This window comes from Myotis lucifugus, unplaced genomic scaffold (genome assembly GCF_000147115.1).
Source record: "Myotis lucifugus unplaced genomic scaffold, Myoluc2.0 scaffold_145, whole genome shotgun sequence".
Classification (NCBI taxonomy): Eukaryota; Metazoa; Chordata; class Mammalia; order Chiroptera; family Vespertilionidae; genus Myotis; species Myotis lucifugus.
The window spans coordinates 2560523-2582430 of record NW_005871193.1 but is presented as its reverse complement, the minus strand read 5'-3'; the positions used below and the strand labels follow the sequence as shown (position 1 = coordinate 2582430).

General features: G+C 42.7%; 1 protein-coding gene and 1 pseudogene across 1 annotated transcript in view; both read right to left on the bottom strand.

The window, feature by feature from the left end:
• Window positions 1–9500: 9500 nt before the first annotated feature.
• Window positions 9501–20084, bottom strand: LOC102438737 (annotated as a pseudogene).
• A 124-nt stretch (window positions 20085–20208) lies between these two features.
• Window positions 20209–21908, bottom strand: part of CR1 (complement C3b/C4b receptor 1 (Knops blood group)) — a 92745-nt gene continuing 91045 nt past the window's right edge. Inside the window, exon 53 of the mRNA XM_023758999.1 lies at window positions 20209–20259. Within this exon, the coding sequence (XP_023614767.1) occupies window positions 20209–20259 (51 nt within the window). The remainder of the gene's footprint in view (window positions 20260–21908) is intronic.

The window sequence follows — 21908 nt, the reverse complement described above, 5'->3', positions numbered from 1 at the left end:
GCCTGCCTGGGTGGGCAGGTCCAAGTGGTGGCTTCTCCAGCTCCACTCTCTTATGCTCCTGCCTGACTTTTGTCCTTTGCAAAAATGTGCGTGGGTAGGTCGGCTCCCTAAATGCCTGCTGTCTGTGTTGACAGTTATAGCAACATGTGCAGGGTACAGGGACGATGAAGAACCCAAGGATGAAATGGGTGTGTGTGGTTGGCTGAATAATAGCTCCCCAAAGATGTCCATGTCCTAATTCCTAATTCCTGTGAATATGTTACCTTATGTAATGAGAGGTTTTAGATGTGATCACATTGAGGAACTTGAGATGGGAGATTCCCCTGGGTTATTTGACTGGGTAATGTAGTCACGGGGTCCTTGTTAGAGGGAGGCAGTAGTTCAGCGTGGGAGAGGGTGATGACTGAAGCAGAGATTGGATGCTGCCAAAATCCAGGAATGACAGCCAACTCTAGAAGCTGATAAAGGCAAGTCAGGAATTCTCTGCCTGCAGAAGACACCAGTCCTGGCAACACCATGGTTTTAGCCCTGTCAGACTCTTTTTGGACTTCTGAACAGAACTGTAAAATAAGAGATCTGTGTCATTTTAACCTACAAGGTACAGGTTACAACAGTGACAAGAAACTAATATGGAGGGGAGAGAGCATTGCTGGATCAAGGAAAAGCATAGTTATTATTTTTTTAACTGAGAAAACCTTGGGTATGGGACAGATGGAGTATATTGAAGTCCTGGGGATGTGGGAATGTTCCAGGAAAAGCTTAGAAATATAGGTAGTGTGTTGATTATGAAGCTGGATTTTCAGAAAGGCCCAAGAAAAGGGCTTTTACGAAGAAAACATTTAACATTTTTGTGTATATCATAGATCTCTTTGCCTGTTTAGTAAAACCTATGGATCCTTTTTCAGAATTATTTTTAAACTAGATGCCCGGTGCACGACATTTGTACACTTGGGAGGTGGGGTTCCTCAGCCCAGCCTGCGCCCTCTCACAGTCTGGGACCCCTCTGGGCATGTCTGCCTGCCCGCTTAGCACGAAATGGGCCTAAGCTGGCAGGTGGACATCGCAGGAGGGACACTTAGATCTGCCGCGGAGGTGGGAGAGGCTCCCGGGACCACAGCTGAGCTCGCCAGCTGTGAGCCCAACTTCTGGCTGAGTGGCGCTCCCCCTGAGGGAGCACACTGACCATCAGGGGCAGCTCCTGCATTGAGCTTCTGCCCCCTGATGGTTAGTGTGTGTCATAATGACCGGTCATTCCACCATTTAGTAGATTTGCTGTTAGCCTTTTATTATATAGGATGCATAAAATAAAGTACACGAGATTACAAAGCAAACCAGTTATACAGAGTCAGTTCTAGCCATGAACCTTTGAGGTCTTTAGTCTCTGAGACAAGGACCCCAGATTTCAAAATTAGTAGGAACAAGAGTCAGTCATTTCTAAAGCAAGAGTTGGAATAAGTTGTATGGAGAGTGGAGAAATTCCAAATATTATATACTGTCTAGCAGGATGAGGCTTGAAAAAATATTGTAGCAGATATTTCAGTAAATGTGTGAGGTCTTTTCTCCCCCATGCAAAGCTGTGACTCAAAGTGGAGCAAAGATACTCAAGGTGGAAAACTATACTCAGTGCAGTTTCACAGAGACCCACAGTCCAGCAAACCTATCTAACTCAGCATGCATAGCCTTAGCTCACATAAAGTTTACAGAACACTGTCTTTATTTGTTCCTGTCTATTCAAGTCTCAGCGCCTACCTTCACTCGTTGAGAAAGAACAGTGTCCCAAATGCGAAGAATGTTTTATATTTTCCACTACTTTCTCTTTTAAGACTCTACTGCAAGAAATACCTACATTGATCATATCACTTATTGTACCTCCTTTTTAATAGTTCTAGTACCATTCTCTCAAGGACCTCTTATCATCCTTTCAAGCTATTCTCAACAGAGAAATGGAAGAAGCCATATCCTAGTAGGCTGATGAAAGGGAATAGAAGACTCAATTCCCCAGTCATACATCACATGCTATCAGAATACACCAGTCATTACCACTTCCTGTGCATTAATCTCCTAACATCTGCTTTCTCTCCTTATTGCTTGAAAGTTTAACTTCTAGCTCAAAGCAACCTTCTCCATTCTCCCTGCATTAATAGCCCTCAGTGATTTGATATTCCCAGCGATGATATTTTCAAATACCTGCCCTTTCAGGGCCTTCCTCTTCTCTGCCAATGATCTTATTTATTTATTTATTTTTTTACCTGAAGATAAATTTATTTACTCCACAGTTTAGTCAGAAACAAGCCAAAAATTATAGATTTTCCCAAGCAGATGATGACAGGCAGTCAGCGGGATGACAAATTGCTGTCTTTAGATTTAGTTACGACAGTTGGGCCAGACGTTTCCGATAAAAATTGGAGCATGCTGGTCAAATACAGGTTCGTCTGTGGCCATCATTAATTGTAGAGGGAGCACTGCCAGTGCTGCTAGCGTCCATACAGGAGCTCAGCGCCAGCCCTTTTGCCAAATTCTGCTGACACTTGCCAAATGGTACCCTGCTGGGAAATAAAAGGCTGGCACAGCGAGGTGGCACACCCCACATGGCCTGCCGGAAATTAAAGGTCTGCTCCAGGAAACCTCAGCGTTCCGCCTTGGATCGGGGCCCGCCTGGAAGGCGCCCGGACGCCCACCGGTGACCAGCGAAGCCGCGCTGGGGCCCCAGAGCCCAGAAGCCGGCCCCTGCCGCCGGCCTCTCACCCCCCAATGATCTTATCTTTTACTCTACTCTGCCACTTACGCCCATGGAAGTACCTTCGATTTTATTCTCATTAAGCTATAATACCTCCAGAATTTCGACCATTTTACTGTCCAACCACCAAATCTGTCCTTCTCATTTGCTTGGACCCAACCATCTTTGTATTTCTCAGTACCCACAACCCATTGATCTCACCACCATCTTTCAGTCTCAAACCCCCGTAGTGTCCTCACTTTCTGCCTTACCAGGTTAAATTCCGTGGTCCATCGTTGGAATCACTATCTTGCATACTTTCTCAGTTTCCTTGTTCGTCTTTCATTTTATTACATGCTTTAGACAAACAATAATCCTGGTTAGAGTCAATTCTCCATAACTTTGTTCCTGTACCCAAGACACTGAATGTGGCTAGAGAAAAACCTGTATCCATGATGCCTAATCTGACTTTAAAGATGGCTCCTTTCAAATGGACCACTGTGATGCTTCTAGGTATTCCTAATGTACTTGCCTAGTCCATTTACTCCATCATTCCCCTAAGTGGCTATTTCATATTTTTTTATATTGACATTGAATGCAGATATCTCCTACATCATTCTCAATCTCTGTGTATACCTTTGCTGCTTTTTTTTCAGAGAAAAATAGAAGCAATCGAAGAGAATTTCCACAAACTTCTTTCATCACTTCACCCCAAGACCTGTATCCGGCCTATATAGCTTCCTTATCTCTTATTAGTATGGTTATACTGTTCACACTGTTATCTAAGGCTCACCTCCATAGCAGTATAGATCATCTGCTCTCACTTTTTCAAAAACATCACTCCAGGAATGTTCCTCTCTCTTCAGTATCACTGTTTCCCCCTTTCTAATAGAGTTTACCTTACGCATGCAAATATGTCATTTCTCTAAAACAGCAGGCATAGTTCTTTTGTTTTCCTTCTAATGGTCCTTTTGCTGGGAATACTTTTTGACCAGAAATCTCTCTGCATGGTTACCTCCCTCATCTTTTGCTCAAGTGTGACCCTTTAATGAAGCCTTCATTGGCCACTATTAACAATGGCCTATCCACTGAACTTTCTTTCCTCTTTCACTGATTTAGATTATTTAAAATATTGTACTTATAAATTTTTTTGGTTTTATCACTATTTGGCAATCTGCTTATTGTCGCTCTCCTCACTAAAATAAAGGCTACACGGGCACTGTCATTTTGCCACTGCTATATCCCATAACCTAAAAAATTGCTTAGTATACTGAAAGATGTACATAGTTATTTGTTGAGTGTATGAGTGAATGATTGAGGAAGCTATGGTTAACTATTTTCTTAGATAAAGCAGTGGTAAAGTGAAGGGTATATCAATTCTACCCCAGATCCAACTGTGGGCAGTGAGCTCAGGCCTTGCCATCTGCTAGTTCACTGCCCTGGCTCTAGTAAGTGGTTCAGTTGGAGATATGTGCCATTTTTTGACAAATTAGAGCTAATGAAGGGACTTTTGAAGGAGTTATTAGAGAGAAGCTCTTTGTGCTGGAATGCTAAGCCGACAAGGTGTGTGTTTGGCCTTGTCAGCAAATACTTTTCCAGTTTTTAGGGAGTGTTGACCACAGAATGAGGCCTGCATGGAAAAGCTGAACCGGGGGGTGGGAGGAGATGAGGGGGTGGGCGTGGAGGAAAGAATAGATTCTTGAGGATATGATTTGAACGTTTTCCTGTTTTGACTGAAGCCAGCAGCACCCGTGATCTTTTCTGTCATGTGATGTCATCAAATTTTGGTCTAAGCCAGTGTGAGATAAGATTTCTGTGACTTGAAGATGAATGGGTATTAGCTGGATCAGGTTGGCAGGGGGAAAGGAGCCAGTGATGAGAGAATTTTAAAGATAAAATTTATTTTAATAACAAATGTACATATTATTAAATGACATTTTATAAGCAACTAGGGCTTCTGAAAAAACTGCCAATGAAACAACCAAAGTGTAAGTTGTACACCAAAATGTTACAATTAAAACTTGACTCTCTTCACCTCAACACTCAATGCCCCTAAGGAGTGAAAGAAAACATGCAGAACCCAGCATCCTCTTTATTAAGATAATTTGCTGGTTATTTATCATGAACACAACAGGTTAGCCCACAGAGATACACTGATAGGCCCAAAGACGCCTCTATTATAGAATACTCATGTTTACAGTAGTGCTGAGCATCTGACCACTGGGAGGTCTCTAGACAGGTGGTAAAGAAAGACTTTTTTATATACCCAGGAAGGCACTCAGATTCCCAAGATGTCCCAACAGCAAACTCAGACTGATCACTCTGAACTTTAGGCTTAGCAACAGGATACTTTGGCAGGAACTTACCCTGACCTAGACACAAAGACCACAGGAATGTCAAAGTAAGAGAGGCTAAAACTTGCACTCTGCTTCTGCTTTGTCACTAATTTTCCTGACAACTTTAATCTTTAGAAAATAAACAAAAAAATGGGTAGCAATCATTTCTGGGACAAAAATACATATCTTGCAGTTAGGGGTGCAATACAGAGAAATAAGCTCAGAAGTGCAAAGACATTTTAGGATAAACTTTAGAGACTTTAGGAAGAGATGGAGGAAGTAATGTTTCATAAAATTCCACAAAGACCCTGGAGTAGTTTCATCTCCCTACAATCTAACAAATAAAATGTAAAACCTTATAAATAAAAAGTTTTCTGGGATAGCACAGGAAACTAAAGTACATCAGAGACCTTATAAGCTCAGCACAGGTCTGATTCTCTAAAACAGTGGTTCTCAACCTTCCTAATGCCATGACCCTTTCATACAGTTCCTCATGTTGTGGTGACCCCCAACCATAAAAATATTTTCGTTGCTACTTCATAACTGTAATTTTGCTACTGTTATGAATCATAATGTAAATATCTGATATGCAGGATGTATTTTCATTGTTACAAATTGAACATAAAGCATAGTGATTAATCACAAAAACAATATGTAATTATATATGTATTTTCCGATGGTCTTTCACCCCTGTGAAAGGGTCATTTGACCTCCAAAGAGGTCGCGACCCACAGATTGAGAACCACTGCTCTAAAATTACTTTAATGAATTCACATTACTATCTTAGTCAATTAAGCTTTAGGTCATAGCATTAAAATGTTTATTATTCTTTATTATTGTATTCCATTAACTAGAAAGGGGAAGAGACAATCTTGATTCTAGCATTGTTGCATAAAGACTTCATTTTTCAACATGTATTTTGAATTAAATCTGACATCAGCCAATTTCCTGTTTTCATGGGCAATAGGATTGAGGTTTTATTTTATCCTCATTTAAATAAGATGTAATCTTATATATTTTTTGGAAAAATTCTTGATCATTAACTCTGCTATTACCTGTTCCCCCCCCCTTTTTTAACAAAAGACCAGTTTATGTATTTCTTTGAATTATGTCACAAAAATTTAATCATACAAATTATATTCCCAAGCCCAAAAGAATCTTTCTAAATAAATAAAATACATAGACATATAAACAAATGTAAAACCCAAATTATTTAAAAATGTTTAAATCACTGTAAATGATATCTCACAAGAAATAAATCGAAAGCATGACCGTTCCATCCGACTGTCCAGGTTTGAGGAGCTCAGTGCTGGAGGACTGGGCGATTCTTTAAGTCGGTTCTGCACCCGATCCCCCCCCTCCCGTGCCTGTGCAGAGCATCCACCTTAACAGCCTGCAATTCCGCCAGGCTGCCCACCAGTGTTTGTACAGTACTCCCACCCTAACATCCTGCTGGGTGATGGGTTCATGAGCAAATGCTGAAACAGCCAACACAGCAGATTACAGTTATTCTTAAAACATCCTACTGTTGCCTAAGTGTCCAAAGCTGTGAATTACAGTCATAGCCTCCAGGGAACAAAGTCAGGTGTTTTGGTAAAGCAAGGCACACAGGACCAGGTTTTGATGAAGGCGCTTTTTCTTTGGTCCTATAATGGCTTTAAATATGCTCCATCTCCTACAGATTGTTCAAGTGACTTCCCACAGAGCGAGGTAACTTCTGTAACCTCCCCTGACATACAGCATGCATCCACATGTGGTTACAGATGGTAACGGTGAAAGTGTAAATAAAATGAGCAATGGGAGACCCTGTTTTTATAAGGAACTCAGTTGAATGACTACAGGATGCATTTTAAGTCTAATAATTTGGCAAGCAGGAAAAGTGTGCTGATTCTTAAGAATAGTCAGCATTAACCATGTCTACTGAGCACAAAGGTAGTTTCCTTTCAGAGTCTGTCTTACAATCTAGTTTACATATCAAACTATCCCTCCTTCTATGAAACGTGACATTCAATATAAACGGATGTAAACATTTAAATTCTGCATCTGCCGAAACCGGTTTGGCTCAGTGGATAGAGCGTCGGCCTGCGGACTCAAGGGTCCCGGGTTCGATTCCGGTCAAGGGCATGTACCTGGGTTGCGGGCACATCCCCAGTGGGGCGTGTGCAGGAGGCAGCTGATCGATGTTTCTCTCTCATCGATGTTTCTAACTCTCTATCTCTCTCCCTTCCTCTCTGTAAAAAATCAATAAAATAAAAAATAAATAAATAAATAAATAAATAAATTCTGCATCTATAGTACATGTTCCTCCATGAAACAGCCTACACCACCACGTCACTTCTTCCAGGACGGATCCCATCACGGCGAGGAAACATCCTCATGTGGCATTTCCGACTTTCATTCCCAAGTACCATGTCCTTAATTTTTAATAGAACTACCAACTGGCACTTTTCTCCCATGAATGAGCATATTTTTTATAATGAACAAAGTAGTGGAGAGAGAAGAAGTAGTGGAGGAGTAAATAACATTTAGCAAAGTCCATTAGAGCGACTTTTTACAGTTTTTATACTATTAGCACAGGAAGCTTTAAAAATATAGTAAGTATGATGAAAAACATAAAGTAAAATATTTCTACTCCCTGGTAATCCTGGCGTCAATAAATAAACCCACATTCCAACTTCAGTAAGTATTTTGCCCACCACGTCCTCTATTTCTTCTGCTTAGTCTCTCCCTGTACCACCTAGGGCAGTGATGGCGAACCTTTTGAGCTCGGCGTGTCAGCATTTTGAAAAACCCTAACTTAACTCTGGTGCCGTGTCACATATAGAAATTTTTTGATATTTGCAACCATAGTAAAACAAAGATTTATATTTTTGATATTTATTTTATATATTTAAATGCCACTTAACAAAGAAAAATCAACCACAAAAATGAGTTCGCGTGTCACCTCTGACACGTGTGTCATAGGTTCGCCATCACTGGCCTAGTAAATAACTCATGCAATTTGCCACTTCACCTGTGGTGCTGAGCAAATGGAAAAGAAACCTTATCAGAGGCACAGGGGAGCCAGCGCCTCCTGCCTCGCCTCCTCTGGCTGTGCTCAGAGCCCCCGGGGACTCAGAGCCCCTGGGAAGGGGTGTGAGCGCCTGGGAAGCACTGAGAGGCCTTGGGTGTCAGAGCGCCATTTATATGAGGTGATACCATAGCAAACTGGAATGTCTCCAAGGAAAATCGTTTTAGTCTCAATTTTTTTATGTCAGTCCTATTTTGGTGGTGGTTTTTGTCAACAGTTGTAGAGTTTACAGGTCAATGAGTAAAATGCTCATTAAAAACATTCTAATGTGCACAGCTCATGCTTTGATAGTTCAAAACTCTCCAAATGGAGATATTAGACAAGAGTTATTTTTTAAAAATATATTTTATTGATATTTTACAGAGAGGAAGGGAGAGGGATAGAGAGTCAGAAACATTGATCAGCTGCCTCTTGCACAACTCCCACTGGGGATATGCCCGCAACCCAGGTACATGCCCTTGCCCGGAATCGAACCCGGGACCCTCTCAGTCCGCAGGCCGACGCTCTATCCACTGAGCCAAACCGGTTTCGGCAAGACAAGAATTATTTTAAGTTAATAAATGAGTTTTTAGTCCCTTTAAATTACGTATTAAAACTTTAATGGAACACACAGGAATCCATTTAAAGCACCACTAAAGACTGATGTGATTTACAGAAAAGAAGCAGGTAGGGGCAGGACAGCTCCGCTAGCGCCCAAGTGCCCAGTGCCACCTGCATGGAGCGGGGATGCTTTTGAGGCGCCGAGAGACCTGACAGGGAGATGGAGAAATGTGTGTGTTTCTCTACGTGGAATGTGAACGTGGACTCTGCATTTCATTCTCTGACAAGCCGGACCCAGAATGGTTACTTCACCAGTTTTTATGTAGTTGAATAACATTTAGCGATCTTTTGTTTACCAATCTTTTGTATAAATATAGAAATCTATTTCTCAGGCCATACTTCTATTTCTGCACAGCTTTATAGGCAATAATCCTAACCGTCAAACTCTGACTATGCCATTGGCTTGCTGACCTGCACGGAGGGTAAGACAGACACCGAAGAGAAGGAAGTAGCTCGTCTGCAGACATGACCCTGACACCTGCTGCGTGCGCTCTTGCAGCGAGGGCACAGGTCATCCCTGCGGCGGTCCAACCGGCCAGATCCCCCCAAACTCAGATCTCCAGCCCCTGCAGTGATTCTAATCCCTGGCAATACTTTCAAGCTTGGATTTCTAGAGGCGACAGGCATGCTGTCACATAGACACATACTTGAGCTGCACATTCATGTTTTCCAACCATTTGGACAGTATGAAGGGCAGCGACACCCTCCTGGGATCTGAGCAGTCCTGCGGGTTCGAGCCCAGCCCCGGACCCGCTGGCACGGCTGCGAGCAGCGCTCACTATGCTTTGGTGGGATTGCCTGCAAGTCTGGGGTCATAACCGTATGAAAGTAGCTGCTATTACAAGGACGGCTCCGAGGAAGAAGACACTGGTTGGCACAGAATCTTGTAGCCAAAAGTAGGATATCAGTGTCGATAATATTATGGATAAAGAGGTTGCAAATCCTTTTAAAATATTATCTGCATGCTTTCTAACAGTCGCTATGACAAGGCCCCCCAGTGCCTGAAGCGCAACAACTGCCCAGGTGAGTCGGTTGCAGCCCTGGAAAAAACCCGTTCTGTGATACCAGTTCTCCTTCATACACGTACACGCCCATCGAGCCAAATACGCTCCCGAAGAAACCCAGTTGAATGTTTCTGATCCACACCGACTGCTTGGTTTCTTTTATGATTTTCTCAAAGCACACCCCAGCGAAGGCACTGGCAAAGCAGGCCGTGAGCACGGCCATGAGGCCCACGAACTGCGAGCCGGCCGAGAGCGCCTTCGGGTGCAGCTCCTGGGCACCCGAGGGCCACTGTACGAAAGCCACTCCGGCCATCGGATCCGGCACACACCCCGCTTCTTACTCGGCAGAGACACGGAGAACAGCGCCCTGGTCGGGATCTTCAGCTGATCCGTGACCTGGTCGGTGGCTGCGTGGAGATCGGACAGCGCCACGTGGAGCAGGTGGTTCTGAAGAGCGGATATCCCGGGTGGAATAGGGGTTTGATCGTTCCCATCGGCTTGTTAAGGATCTCCTCCCGCAGGAGTCGATTCAGTGCTCTCAGACCACATTGGCTGTCTTTGCAGACCAACAGATGGCAGGCCATGATCTTCAGAATCTCAGCCCTGGAGGACAGGTACCCAGGCCCCTCCTCCTTTAAAGTCCTGGAGCAGCGCCTCGGGAGCACCAGGCTGGTCGTAGGAAAGACCAGAATCCCCAAGGAAAGGCATTGGAGGTTGGCAGGCAAGGTTTTATCTGCATCCGCCTGCCCCGCCGGGTCCCCCGCGCCCGCCTTCCCCTCCGTCCCTGTCGCCAGAGCTTCCTGTGCCAGTCCCGCCTCTGCTCAGGCCACAGCCTCGCCCAAGCCCCGCCGTTCTGGAACCGCCTCGGAAAGCCCTCCCTACCCGCCCCCCCCACCCCCCCTGCACTGCAGCTCCCCGGGAGGAAGAGCAAGGCCTGCAGGGCAAAGGCCTGGGGGCGGGGCCGGGCCACACTGCCTGCGGGGCCACAGCGCCTCCTAGCCTAGCAGAGCGGGCCGCACGCCAGGCTCATCAGGGGCCCGGACAGGCGCCCCCCTCCCTCCCCTTCTCCCTCCCCCTCCCTCCCGGGCCCTGGCTCCCTCCCTCAGCTCCCAGACCCGGCCTGTTTGTTTGTTTTTTTAAGCAACTCTCCCACGGTGAAACTCTATTTCTGGGGTGTTCTGCATACCATGACTAATCTACATTGGGTATAAAATGTTGGCTTTTTCTCCTTAACTCAGGATACATCCAAAGAGTAATTCCAGTTTCATAACTCTCCACAGAGTTCCCTGAGACCTTCATTGAGATTGCACTGACAGTCAGCTTCTTCTTTTCGACTTTTGATTTTTTTTCCCTCCTCCTTTCCATAAATATTGAGCCTAAGAGCATTTCCTAGTAACTGTCTTACACACCATCTGTGTCTCCGAACTTTCTTGCTGGCAGCCTAACATGTGACCGCCACAATCAGGCTGTGGAGCAGAGGGTGCTTCTCCATTTCCAGCTATAGATGGTCCAGTGACTCACAGGATTGTTCTAGCAAGGGCGGGTCCATGAGCTGCAGAAACTGAGGACAATTCTGCCTGGAATGCTTACACTGGCAGGAACTTTTTAAAGCTGTTGCAATCACCATTTCCTCATTTATTTTCTCTCCATAAGCATCTGAGGATTTTGGAGTTACATGGTCAGTTTATATCTTAGTCTATTTACTGCCCATGTTACCCTCCACCAGTCATCTGTTCATTAAATGCTGCCAGAGAATCCTCCTCCATCCCTCCAGAGCATCCCTCTTGGGTTATGGTTTGGTTAGTGTCTGCCACACCCAGTACATTTTAGCAAATATTTATTGATTGCCTACTGTGTGCCTGCATCCAACAGTGGTCAAAGCACAGGCCCTGCTTATATCCCAGTGTGTGTGTGTGTGTGTGTGTGTGTGTGCGTGAACACACAATAAAAACCATGAAATAAGGATGATGAAAATAGGAACGGTTCATTATTGTTCATCAGAGTGTCCTTAGGACCAGCACAGGACATCGCACGTGCAAGACAACTATTTGTAGGATGATGGCTGCTTAGGACAGAATGCAGCGTACAAATTGTACATATGACAGAAATCTAAAAATAGAAACACAAGCGGATATAAAGACAGAAGGACATAGACCCACGTGTTAAAAATTACTGTCCTTTGATTGCGTCCGTTTGAAACGATAAGCATGCTTTCTGTGGCATATATATTTTAAATTGCATATCCCATTCAGTAAAACACCCAATAAACCTAGTGGATGGGCTGTCAGCTGTATTTTTGAGCTGTAGGGGAAAAGCAGATTAGCATTTCTTAGGGTGGTCATTTCTCATTGGTTGGTTACCAATGTTTTCTTAGGTAGTTTTGCATCTCCCCTCATATAGGACCCAACATGATGGAAAAAAAAGGAAAACAATTTAAGAAGCCATTTGGTAATAGAATAGTGTACTATCTATATTTGATAGGAACACAAACATGACTCCATGACCCACCCCACCGCCGCCCACCGCAAAAAAAGGAAGAAAATCAAAACAAAACAAAAACCCCGCCCGATAGTGGCCAACAACCAGTCTATTTGAGTGCAAAAAGCACTGCGCGCCCTTTCAAAACCCGCTGAACCCAGGAACCCAGGCTTCTTTCGTGCAGCGCTCCCCGCCCAACACGCGCCTCGGCCCCCATACACAGCCAGCAGGGAGCTTCCCGGCCCCACACCCTGCACCGCTGCTCTGGGCACTTACCCCAAACACGCTGCAGACAACACCACACCCGCCCGGGACCCCCCAGCCCAAGCCAGGGGGGCACAACAGCCCACTCACCCAGGCGTCCCCCGGCCCAGGGAGCACAGCGCCGTCACCCCACGGGCACAGCCAGGGCTCTAGCATCAACCTCGTGCACCAGAGCACTTAGGAGAGCCCGCACCTGGAGCACGTGCCCGCGCGGCTCGTCCTGATTGATCCAGGCCCCAAGCACCTGCAAGCTTTTGCTAGGGACGCAGCTAACTTAACCCGGGACTTAGCCCGGGACACTCGGGGGCGCCCAGCACCCGCCGCGGCTTAGAGTCGACCACCAGGCAGCCTTCGCCGGGGGCACTGCGGGCTTCCCCCCGCCCCAGATCCGCGCGCAGAAAAATCAGGCATCTCCGGCCACTCCGTCACCCCGGGTCGACCCAGTCCTGTGCCTTCTCCCGACCCACCAAAAGAAGGCCCCCCCCCCCCCCCCCCCCACCCCCCCCTACCTGCCGGCCCCGGGACCTTGGTTGAGGACGGCCTGGGGCTCCCCGACCAGCTCCAGTTCGCCCCGGAGCGCACACCCTCTCCAGGCTCCTACCGAAGAATGTGGGGAACTGGAGCACTAGAGCCATCAAAAGGACCCCAACGAATCTCCAAGAAGAGAAGGGGCTCTCAGGGCGGCGGGGAGGTGTGGTTCGCGTCCCGCCAAAAGCCGTCATTTTCCCTAAGATCAGTGGGAATCCCGAGAGAGCCAAGGAGCAGGTGCCTCCGGGAGTTAACTTAGGTACTAGTAGCAAAACAAAGATTCAGTGCCAGGTACCGCCCCACAATGGGCGTGTCCTGGGCGGGCGCCAGGGCCAATTGGCAGCCTGCAAGGAGGGATCTGGGTGAGGGGTGGTGTACAGGCCTGGATGGGGAAGGACAGCCCTGGGTGGGTTTGGCCTCTGCACTCCCCACACCTAATGTAAATGACTCTCATCCCTTACTCTCCTGAGAAGACCCCTGGGAAGGAAAAATATTCAACAACACTGCGCCATTACTCATATTAAGCCTCAATTCTATGGGGCACATGACCTTGCAGAACTAAATGTTTCATTTCGTTGTAGAGGAAATATACCTGCATGAAAAAGTAAGAATAAGGGTGTATTGAATGGGAAATTCTTGGGAGCAATGGATGTCTGTAGAGTTAGAATGGGTAGGAATTGGTTAGAACGTAAGATGAAGTAGAAAAATAGAGCTTTTCTGCTGACACAATCTCTCAATGCCAGAAAATTGAGAATGAGTAAGATTTATTTGTAGGTTTGTAGGGTTGTGAGTTAACCTTGTCTGAGTAGTAAAAGGAGGGGGAAAAACAAGTAACATGATGAGTAGTAAAAACAAAACAAAAGTTGATATTTTCTTCCCATTAGTTGTTGCCAAAGAAGAAAAATATCACCCAATGTGAGTAAACATTTTGAGGGGACTAGCACCATCAAACTTTTAATTTTTAACCTCAGTTTTATAAATGTGAAACGTTTAAATTGGAAATGGATTTTAAACCACCAGTTTCATTTAGAGAAGTGGTTCTCAACCTTCCTAGTGCTGCCACCCTTTAATACAGTTCCTCATGTTGTGGTGACCCCCAACCATGAAATTATTTTTGTTGCTACTTCATAACTGTAATTTTGCTACTGTTATGAATCATAATGTAAATATCTGATATGCAGGATATATTTTCATTGTTACAAATTGAACATAATTAAAGCATAGTGATTAATCACAAAAACAATATATAATTATATATATGTTTTCCGATGGTCTTAGGCGACCCCTGTGAAAGGGTCATTCGACCCCCAAAGGGGTCTCGACCCACAGGTTGGTGACCCACAGGTTGAGAACCACTGATTTAGAGCTTATCCCAAAGAAATCATTAGAGCTGTGAGCAAAGGTGTATGTATAATTTTGGAAGAAATGTAAACCTTAAGTGTCTAGTAATAGTGTTAAGGAATTGATGCTTGGTAGCTTTGTGGGGTGGAATTCAATGTAGCAAGCAGTGTAAAACACTATCAATGTGAGAAACTAGAATATATTCATAAATGAAAAAAAGCAGAATTCAAATCAGTGTATACCTTTTGGTATTTCTTTTATTGAAAAAAGCAGTAGATTTATGCACAGAAAAAGAGATTAGTTGGAAATATACCACAATTATATTTAATTTTCTTTGCGATTTTCAGTTTCCTGTATAGACTGACCTCATGTTACATTTGGATTCAGGTAAAGAAAAACGTTTTTAACATATATATATATATATATATATATATATAATATTTATATATATATAATATTTATATATATTTTATATGTTTAACCATTATATATATATATTGTTGTTGTTTTGTTCATACAATGGTGGGGATAGAACCTGTACTGCTCCAGGTTAAAGAATGAGATGTTGGTGAGGAAATGGAGCTCCCCATACAAACCTGAAATGCTTCTTCTGGAACTGCAATACTTCATATACATTTACACAAATCTGCATCTGAGATGTACTGAAGACTTCTGGGTTCAACAAATATGGAATTTCCTCTTCCTCTCAGACCAACATAATTAACATTTGGATTACTGGCCGAGCATGTAAGGTACTATGTGTGGAGATGATTATAAAATAAACACCAAAATATCTTATGTTATTAAATCTAGATACTCCACAATGAAACAGATTAAAGGAGGTATAATTAAGGAGACAGTAAATAGGAAACTCAATTATGAGGAATTATCATTTCTCTTTATTCTAACAGTTGTAAAAGAATTATACTGGTAGTTTAGTAGCTCAATGTTGTCACTTATTAAAACAGAGAATCTATTCCCTACAACCACTAGTACACTATGTTCTATGACAATTATATCTCAATAAAGGTGAGAAAAACCTTTCCCATCTATTTGGGGCTTGGAAGTAAGTTGTTTTTTTCTTGTGAGAATATTCAAAAGATAGGGGGAAAATATGGTGAGTTTCTTAGTTACAGGAACTAGATTAGATTCAGAACTGGAATTTGCTTTCAGTCAATGAAATTTCTACACCTGGTGTTCATCAAAGCATTCGAAATATAATTTAAAATTTTCACATCGATTGCTTCAACTTATTTTGAGTTGACTCATCTCGGGATTTGTCCCAAGCCTTGTTCCCTATTTTTATGGACAAGCTCTATGAGTCAGGAATAGAGTTTTGTTGCTTTCTCTCCCATGCCCAGACAGTCCTAGGCCTGCAGGAGCTGTGTAATAAATATGTGTTAAGTACTGAGTGAAACAAACAGGTGTAGAAGTCAAGTGCATTTAACATGTCTCATTCAATGCTTCCTTCTATGGGTTTACCAAATGCTAAAAAATTCAGAGAGACTTTGATTTTGATCATTTTAAACACTAAACACAAAACTGGATTTGTCTCTTTAAAAAATGAGATATGAATGTTTGCACTGAAAACCTTTTTTAATCAAGCAGACAAGCTGGCCTATGAAGTGGAGCTAATGTTTGTCCCTTAGCATTGAGATCATTTTAGTGACTGAGTTCAAAGGAGAGTATTGACCGTGAACTTCCTAAGGTCCTCACAGGAAAAAACAACAACACAGAGTTAAGGCTTTGAGGAAAGTAGGGGAGTAAAAACGAGTGGTTCTGTCCTCGCTGGAGTGGTTCAGTGGTTAGAGCAGCAGCCTACCAACCCAAGGGTCATGGGTTCAATTCCAGTCCACGGCATGTACCTGGGTTGCAGGTTGCCCACCCCAGTTGGGTTGGGATATGTACAGGAGGCAACTGATTGATGTAGCATTCTCTCATCAATGTTTCTCTCTCCCTTCTCTCCCACTCCTCCCTAGCTAAAATCAATGGGAAAATCCTCCAGTGAGGATTAATATCAAAAAAACTAGTGGTTCCTCTAACTCCCCCTAAAGATTTTTTTCAAACTTCTCAAGAGAAAATGAGAAGAGAGTGGTGAATATGCATGAATAACCAGGTTTTGAGCTGTGTGGCAGATACCTTTTAAGGCTTTATGAATTGCGGTATGATGTAGTTGGTATATGGGATGGCATTATCCGAGTCCAACTTCTTTAAAAGAAAACAATGTTAGATGATTCTTTGCTGCCTACATTGGTATATTTACATGATGCTTTTCAGAGGTGGGGTAGCAGCATGAATGCCCCTGTGAATGCCCTCAGAAAAGGCCTTCGACTGTCTCGGTGAATGACACAGTCGGTGTTTGTGAATATCTGAGAGAGTGGCTGGCTGAACAGAGGATGAGCCCTGCTTCTGAGGTTGGCCCTGAGAGCGATGCCTTCTCTATTTGCACCTGGTAAGCACCTGCCAGCCAATAGCTGTTACCAGCCAGAGCCTTGCTGTGGTAGGCCACACCCAAGCAGGCCTTTTGAAGCCAGTCAAATACAGAAAGGAGGGCATTTCTCAGAAGGAGCACATTTTCATTTTGTTTCCTCTTGTTGTTGAAGGCTCAAAAAAGTAGATATATTGCAAACCATATTTCATAAGAAGAGTTTCAATACTAAAATCTTTTATTTATTTCTTATTATAATGGAGAGACAAAATTTCATTGAAGCATTATAGTTTAAAATTAACTTACATCTCACATCTAAGTGTACAAAAAAAGTTAGATTAGCATTGGAAATGACTTTGGAGAGTAATTGTTTCAGCTGCTGCTTTTCAGATGAAAAATGTGAGGCAAGAAGTTAACAGAAGCCCAGTGGTTGGTATGGCTCAGTGGTTGAGTGTCCACCCATGAACCAGGAGGACATGGTTAGAATCCCTGTCAGGGCATATACCCAGGTATGGGGCTCAATCCCCAGTGGGGGGTATGCAGGAGGCAACTAATCAGTGATTCTCTCTCACCATGGATGTTTCTATCCCTCTCTCCCTTTCCCTTCCCCTCTCTGAAATCAATAAAAATATATTTAAAATAAAAAAGAAGTTAACAGAATTTTTCAATAATACAATTAAGTTAGGCAATATGGTATTTTATACATTGTTTCCCAGAGATAACCAATATTTAAAAAAATATCTCATGGGTTTTTAACAATTAAAAAGTCACAGCATCAGATATTTCTTAATCACATTGTGCACCAACCTACTCCATGGGGGGCGGGGGGGGCGGGAAAGAATTTAGATTTTTTTTCTATGAAGGGATTTTTAATTCTAAGCAAGGCTAATTCTCAGTTAATTTCTATACCTCTTTTAAAAGATTCTATTCCCCAAACCCAAGAAATAATAGGAATTTGCTAAGCAAACCATTGAGCATATTTTTATATTTGTGGACTATTTGCCTGTGTGTGTGTGTGTGTGTGTGTGTGTGTGTGTGTGTGTGAGAGAGAGAGAGAGAGAGAGAGAGAGAGAGAGAGAGAGAGAGAGAAGGAAAGGGAGAGGGAGAGAGAGATCTGGATAAATATCTCTTGCCCTTTTAGAGAGAGGTAGGGGAGAATTGGTCTTTGAATTACTAACTCTCAATTAAGCCCATTACCCTTTGCCTGTGATATGTTGCAATTTATTGTCCCACTTTGTCAGTTGACTTTTTGGTTCTGCTGTGTGTTTTTTTCTCTTGCATGATTTTAAATTAAACTTCTAGTTGAGGTCCAGTTCACTAGTGATATTTATCAATATAAATATCAGAATATACTTCAAAAACAACTATTAAAACCAGAATTACACAGAAGTTAGCAGTTGTCATACACAAATCTATTATTAAATATCCAGTAAGATTCTGATATTGTCTAGGATGGCCCATAATATCACCCCAAATGAATTTTCATCTATAAGGATTTGGATTTTTTAGAGACTCTAGGGCTACTTGTTGAAAATGTGTCAATACATGTTATTAGTTTGATAAATTCTTAAGAGTCATGTTTCTTAGTAAATTTAGTGTATGCTGAATCCATTCAAAAGTAAACTAGTTACTTTTATATAAAAATGTTACCTTTATTTAAAATTCAGTATGTTTTTTAAACAGAGCATAGTACAAACTACTTTTGAAATAGAGCTTAGGAAATATCCAAAGCTTATTTTCCCCCCAAATATTTCTCTTGAGTATTCTTAAGCCATCTTTCCTATAATCATCTAATGACTTTTTAAGAAACAGAAATTACATATATTTTTTTGAGAAAGTGAAAATATACATATCTTTTACTCCAATCTGTCTAAAAGGAATGGATTCTGCTCTACAAAAAAAGAGAAGGTATTTAAGAAAGAAAGACATATGTGTGTATAAAGACCCATATATATGAAGAAAAATTAGCAGAAAGTGAATTAAAACATTAGCAGTCATTATCCCTGGGCAGTATAATTATATGTGACTTACTTGTTTTTCATATTTTCCTCCTGCATTTTCCAAATTCTCTTTTTTGATTCCATTCCATATTACAGTTAACACTTGAACAACAAGAGTCTGAACTGCATGGGTGAATATTTTTCAATAACTACACTTGAATATTTTTCAATAACTATACAGTTGCCCCTCTGCATCCTGGGATGTTGCATGCAGGATTTAGCAAATGGCCAATCAGAAACAGCATTTTCATTCAGATGGCACCACTTCACCCCCACATTGTTCAAGATCACCTATATGAATAATTAAAAATAAGAAAGACAAATGACAAACTTATAGACAGAAATCCTAGGTGACAACTTCTTCTTTTAAGTAACTGAGATTACTGGTACTTCTAAGCCCTACGTGCAGTCTTTGCCCTGGCTAGACAGGGTGTTCTTTCATTTCAGCACAAAGAAGGAAGATGGAGTGACAGCATCCACACTCCAAGGAGGGAGCTTCCTCGGGAACTGGGAGAGCTCCAGCATCTCCACGTGCACACGCTGGCCGCTCTGTGAGGTCACTTCAAGGACTTTATGAGTCTCAGATCTTATTCTGTTGAAATGAATCGGCTCCTTTCCAATGAGCATTTTCACCTGAGATGTCTTCAGCTTTATAGTATGTTGTCAAGGAAGGACACTGAAATATAAGGAATTCTTATTTAAATGACAGCAGAGTCAACAAATTTCTATGCTGCTAATCATGATGCTGACATTACATATATCTTAAACGTTTAAAAGAAGTTTTTATTGCCCTCTGTTTTGGTAGCTATGTAGGACACAAGACAGTATGGCATAAACTGAGATACTTAGTAGATAAGAGATGAATGAATAACTTGACCATTCCCCATTTCTTTTTGTAAAAGGAAAAGTGTCCTCAGAGTTGAGCAACTAAAAAAAGAGCCTTATTCCAGAAAACCTACAGGTCCATTGTAACACACAAAAGCTTTCCTCTAGTCTCTTTTCTGAACCATGGTTACGGCAGGGGAAAGGAAACAGAATCTGCTAGTTTGGAGGAGGGGCAGTTTCAGATAGACTGTCCTCCTGCCCTTGTCACAGTCAAGATTGAAAGGAGGTATTGCATAGTTTAAGGTGCCTAAATGCTCCCTCCGCCACTCTTTCTTAAGGCCCAGAACACTGTGTTGTCACAAATGGACAGACTCCCCTCAGCTCACCTGACACTCCCAGTAATTATTGCCACCTGACCCTTCATCATTGTCCCCTTTCAAGATCACAAGTGTTCCCAACATCGTGTTAGCTGCATCATCATTGAGCATTCTCATGCGTTCCAACGCATGGCTGTGTCTTTGGAGTCTGTCTGCCTCATTGCCTGTATCCTCTCTGACCCTGCACTTGACCTGAGTGCACAGCTTTTCAGCTTGGCACAGATTCTAGCTCACTCCTCGTCTACAAACGATTAACCTTCTCCTGTAGCACACCAGTGGTCAGAATTCCAACCTTAAAAATGAAAATTTGTCATTACTTTATTAAGGAGTTTCTAGCTTTTTATAAAAAAGCAGCCAACAGTTAATAAACACAACTTGAGATGCACCTTGAGGTAAAAGAATGTCTCCAAAAAGTTGAGGATAAATACCATTTAGGTAAATTGATTCTCAAATATTTACTGACCACTTCTCATTTGATTAAGTCTATACTCAGAAATTTGAGGACATTTACAAAGATGGCCCTTATGAATACGTAAGTTAATTTAGCCTGGGAGAGAAAACACAAAGCACAGTGTGTGGTACATTAGGTTAGGGGCAGACAAAGAATATTGGGGACCAGCTATAATGACAAGAAATATTAATCATGCTCTGTTCACTATGATTGTTTTGTTCTGATTAAAGAAAGCACATTTCAGCCTGGATGGGAGTTGCATGTGGGACCTGGGAGCTCACCTGGAAATGTGGTCCTTCTTCCACATCCAGGGGCTGCCTATTATCATTGAAAGGTTAACAACCTTGTTGCAGAAACCAGAGGCACCCCCAGGCCTTTGCAAACCACAGCCTGCATTACCTTTAAACTGCCCATTTTGCATACCCATTCTTATCCCTCTTGCCTTCTTCCCCATGTAATCTTTGTCCATCTACCCAATATAAGCAGCTGGGTTACGGTGGGGGAGGGGGGGCAGAGCAGATTTTTATGGATGACCTGCTGCTCTCCCATACTGCCGGCATTATTGGAATAAATGCTCTTATATGACTCAACCCTGTCTGCTGAAATGGCTCAAGTAGTGACAGGCAGCCCGGACTCATTGATTGTCCTGTTACAATGATCTGTGACTAATCATCTGTGACTAATCAAAATTTGTAGAATCAATGAATGAGTGAAAGAATGCAATAGAGTTGATAGGTAAAAAATATACAGTTTTTAACAATGAGAAGAATGTTTGCTGTAAGGTCTGGGGCTGGGAAAATAGGGTCTTTCCTGATAGGGTCTTTCCTGATCCCACCAGCTGAGTTGGACAAAACAACCCAGAACTGCCGAGCCACATCCTGCTGGACAATAGCTGCCATCCTGTTGTGCTGATGGCCAATAAATAACCACTGAAGACTTCTCAAGATGGCCAGGGTGTAGCTGCACCAACTTCCCGCTCATCAATCACCCGCCATCAGCTACCTCAGATAAACCTGATTGGTCCAACAGCAGCATAAAAAATCTCTGCCAGGCATAGGCGGGTGTGACTCCCCCGGCCTGCACCCCCAGACCGTGGGACCTCACCCGAGAGCTTCCAATAAACGCCATATTTCGCTCTTACCCTGCTTGTCTTGGTCAATTTATTGGCTTTGGTCAGATTAAATCTTACATCTCAGATTAAACCTTACATTAAATCTAACAGTTGTCATTTGTGAAACCAAAATCACATCAACATAATCTCAAAGTATAACCTTGCAAATGTAAAATAATATGCAAAGTAGCTTAATAATACTAAGCACTGGGTGGAGGGTTATTACAAGTGATTTTTATTATTTTTATGTTTCTGGGTATTTTCTGTTTTCAATGAGTATATATTATCCTTGAAAGAAAATAATTTATTTTAAAAATTGGAATAGACAGGAAGTGCTCTGAGTTCTAAAGCGAGACATCACTTTGGACTGGAGTTATCT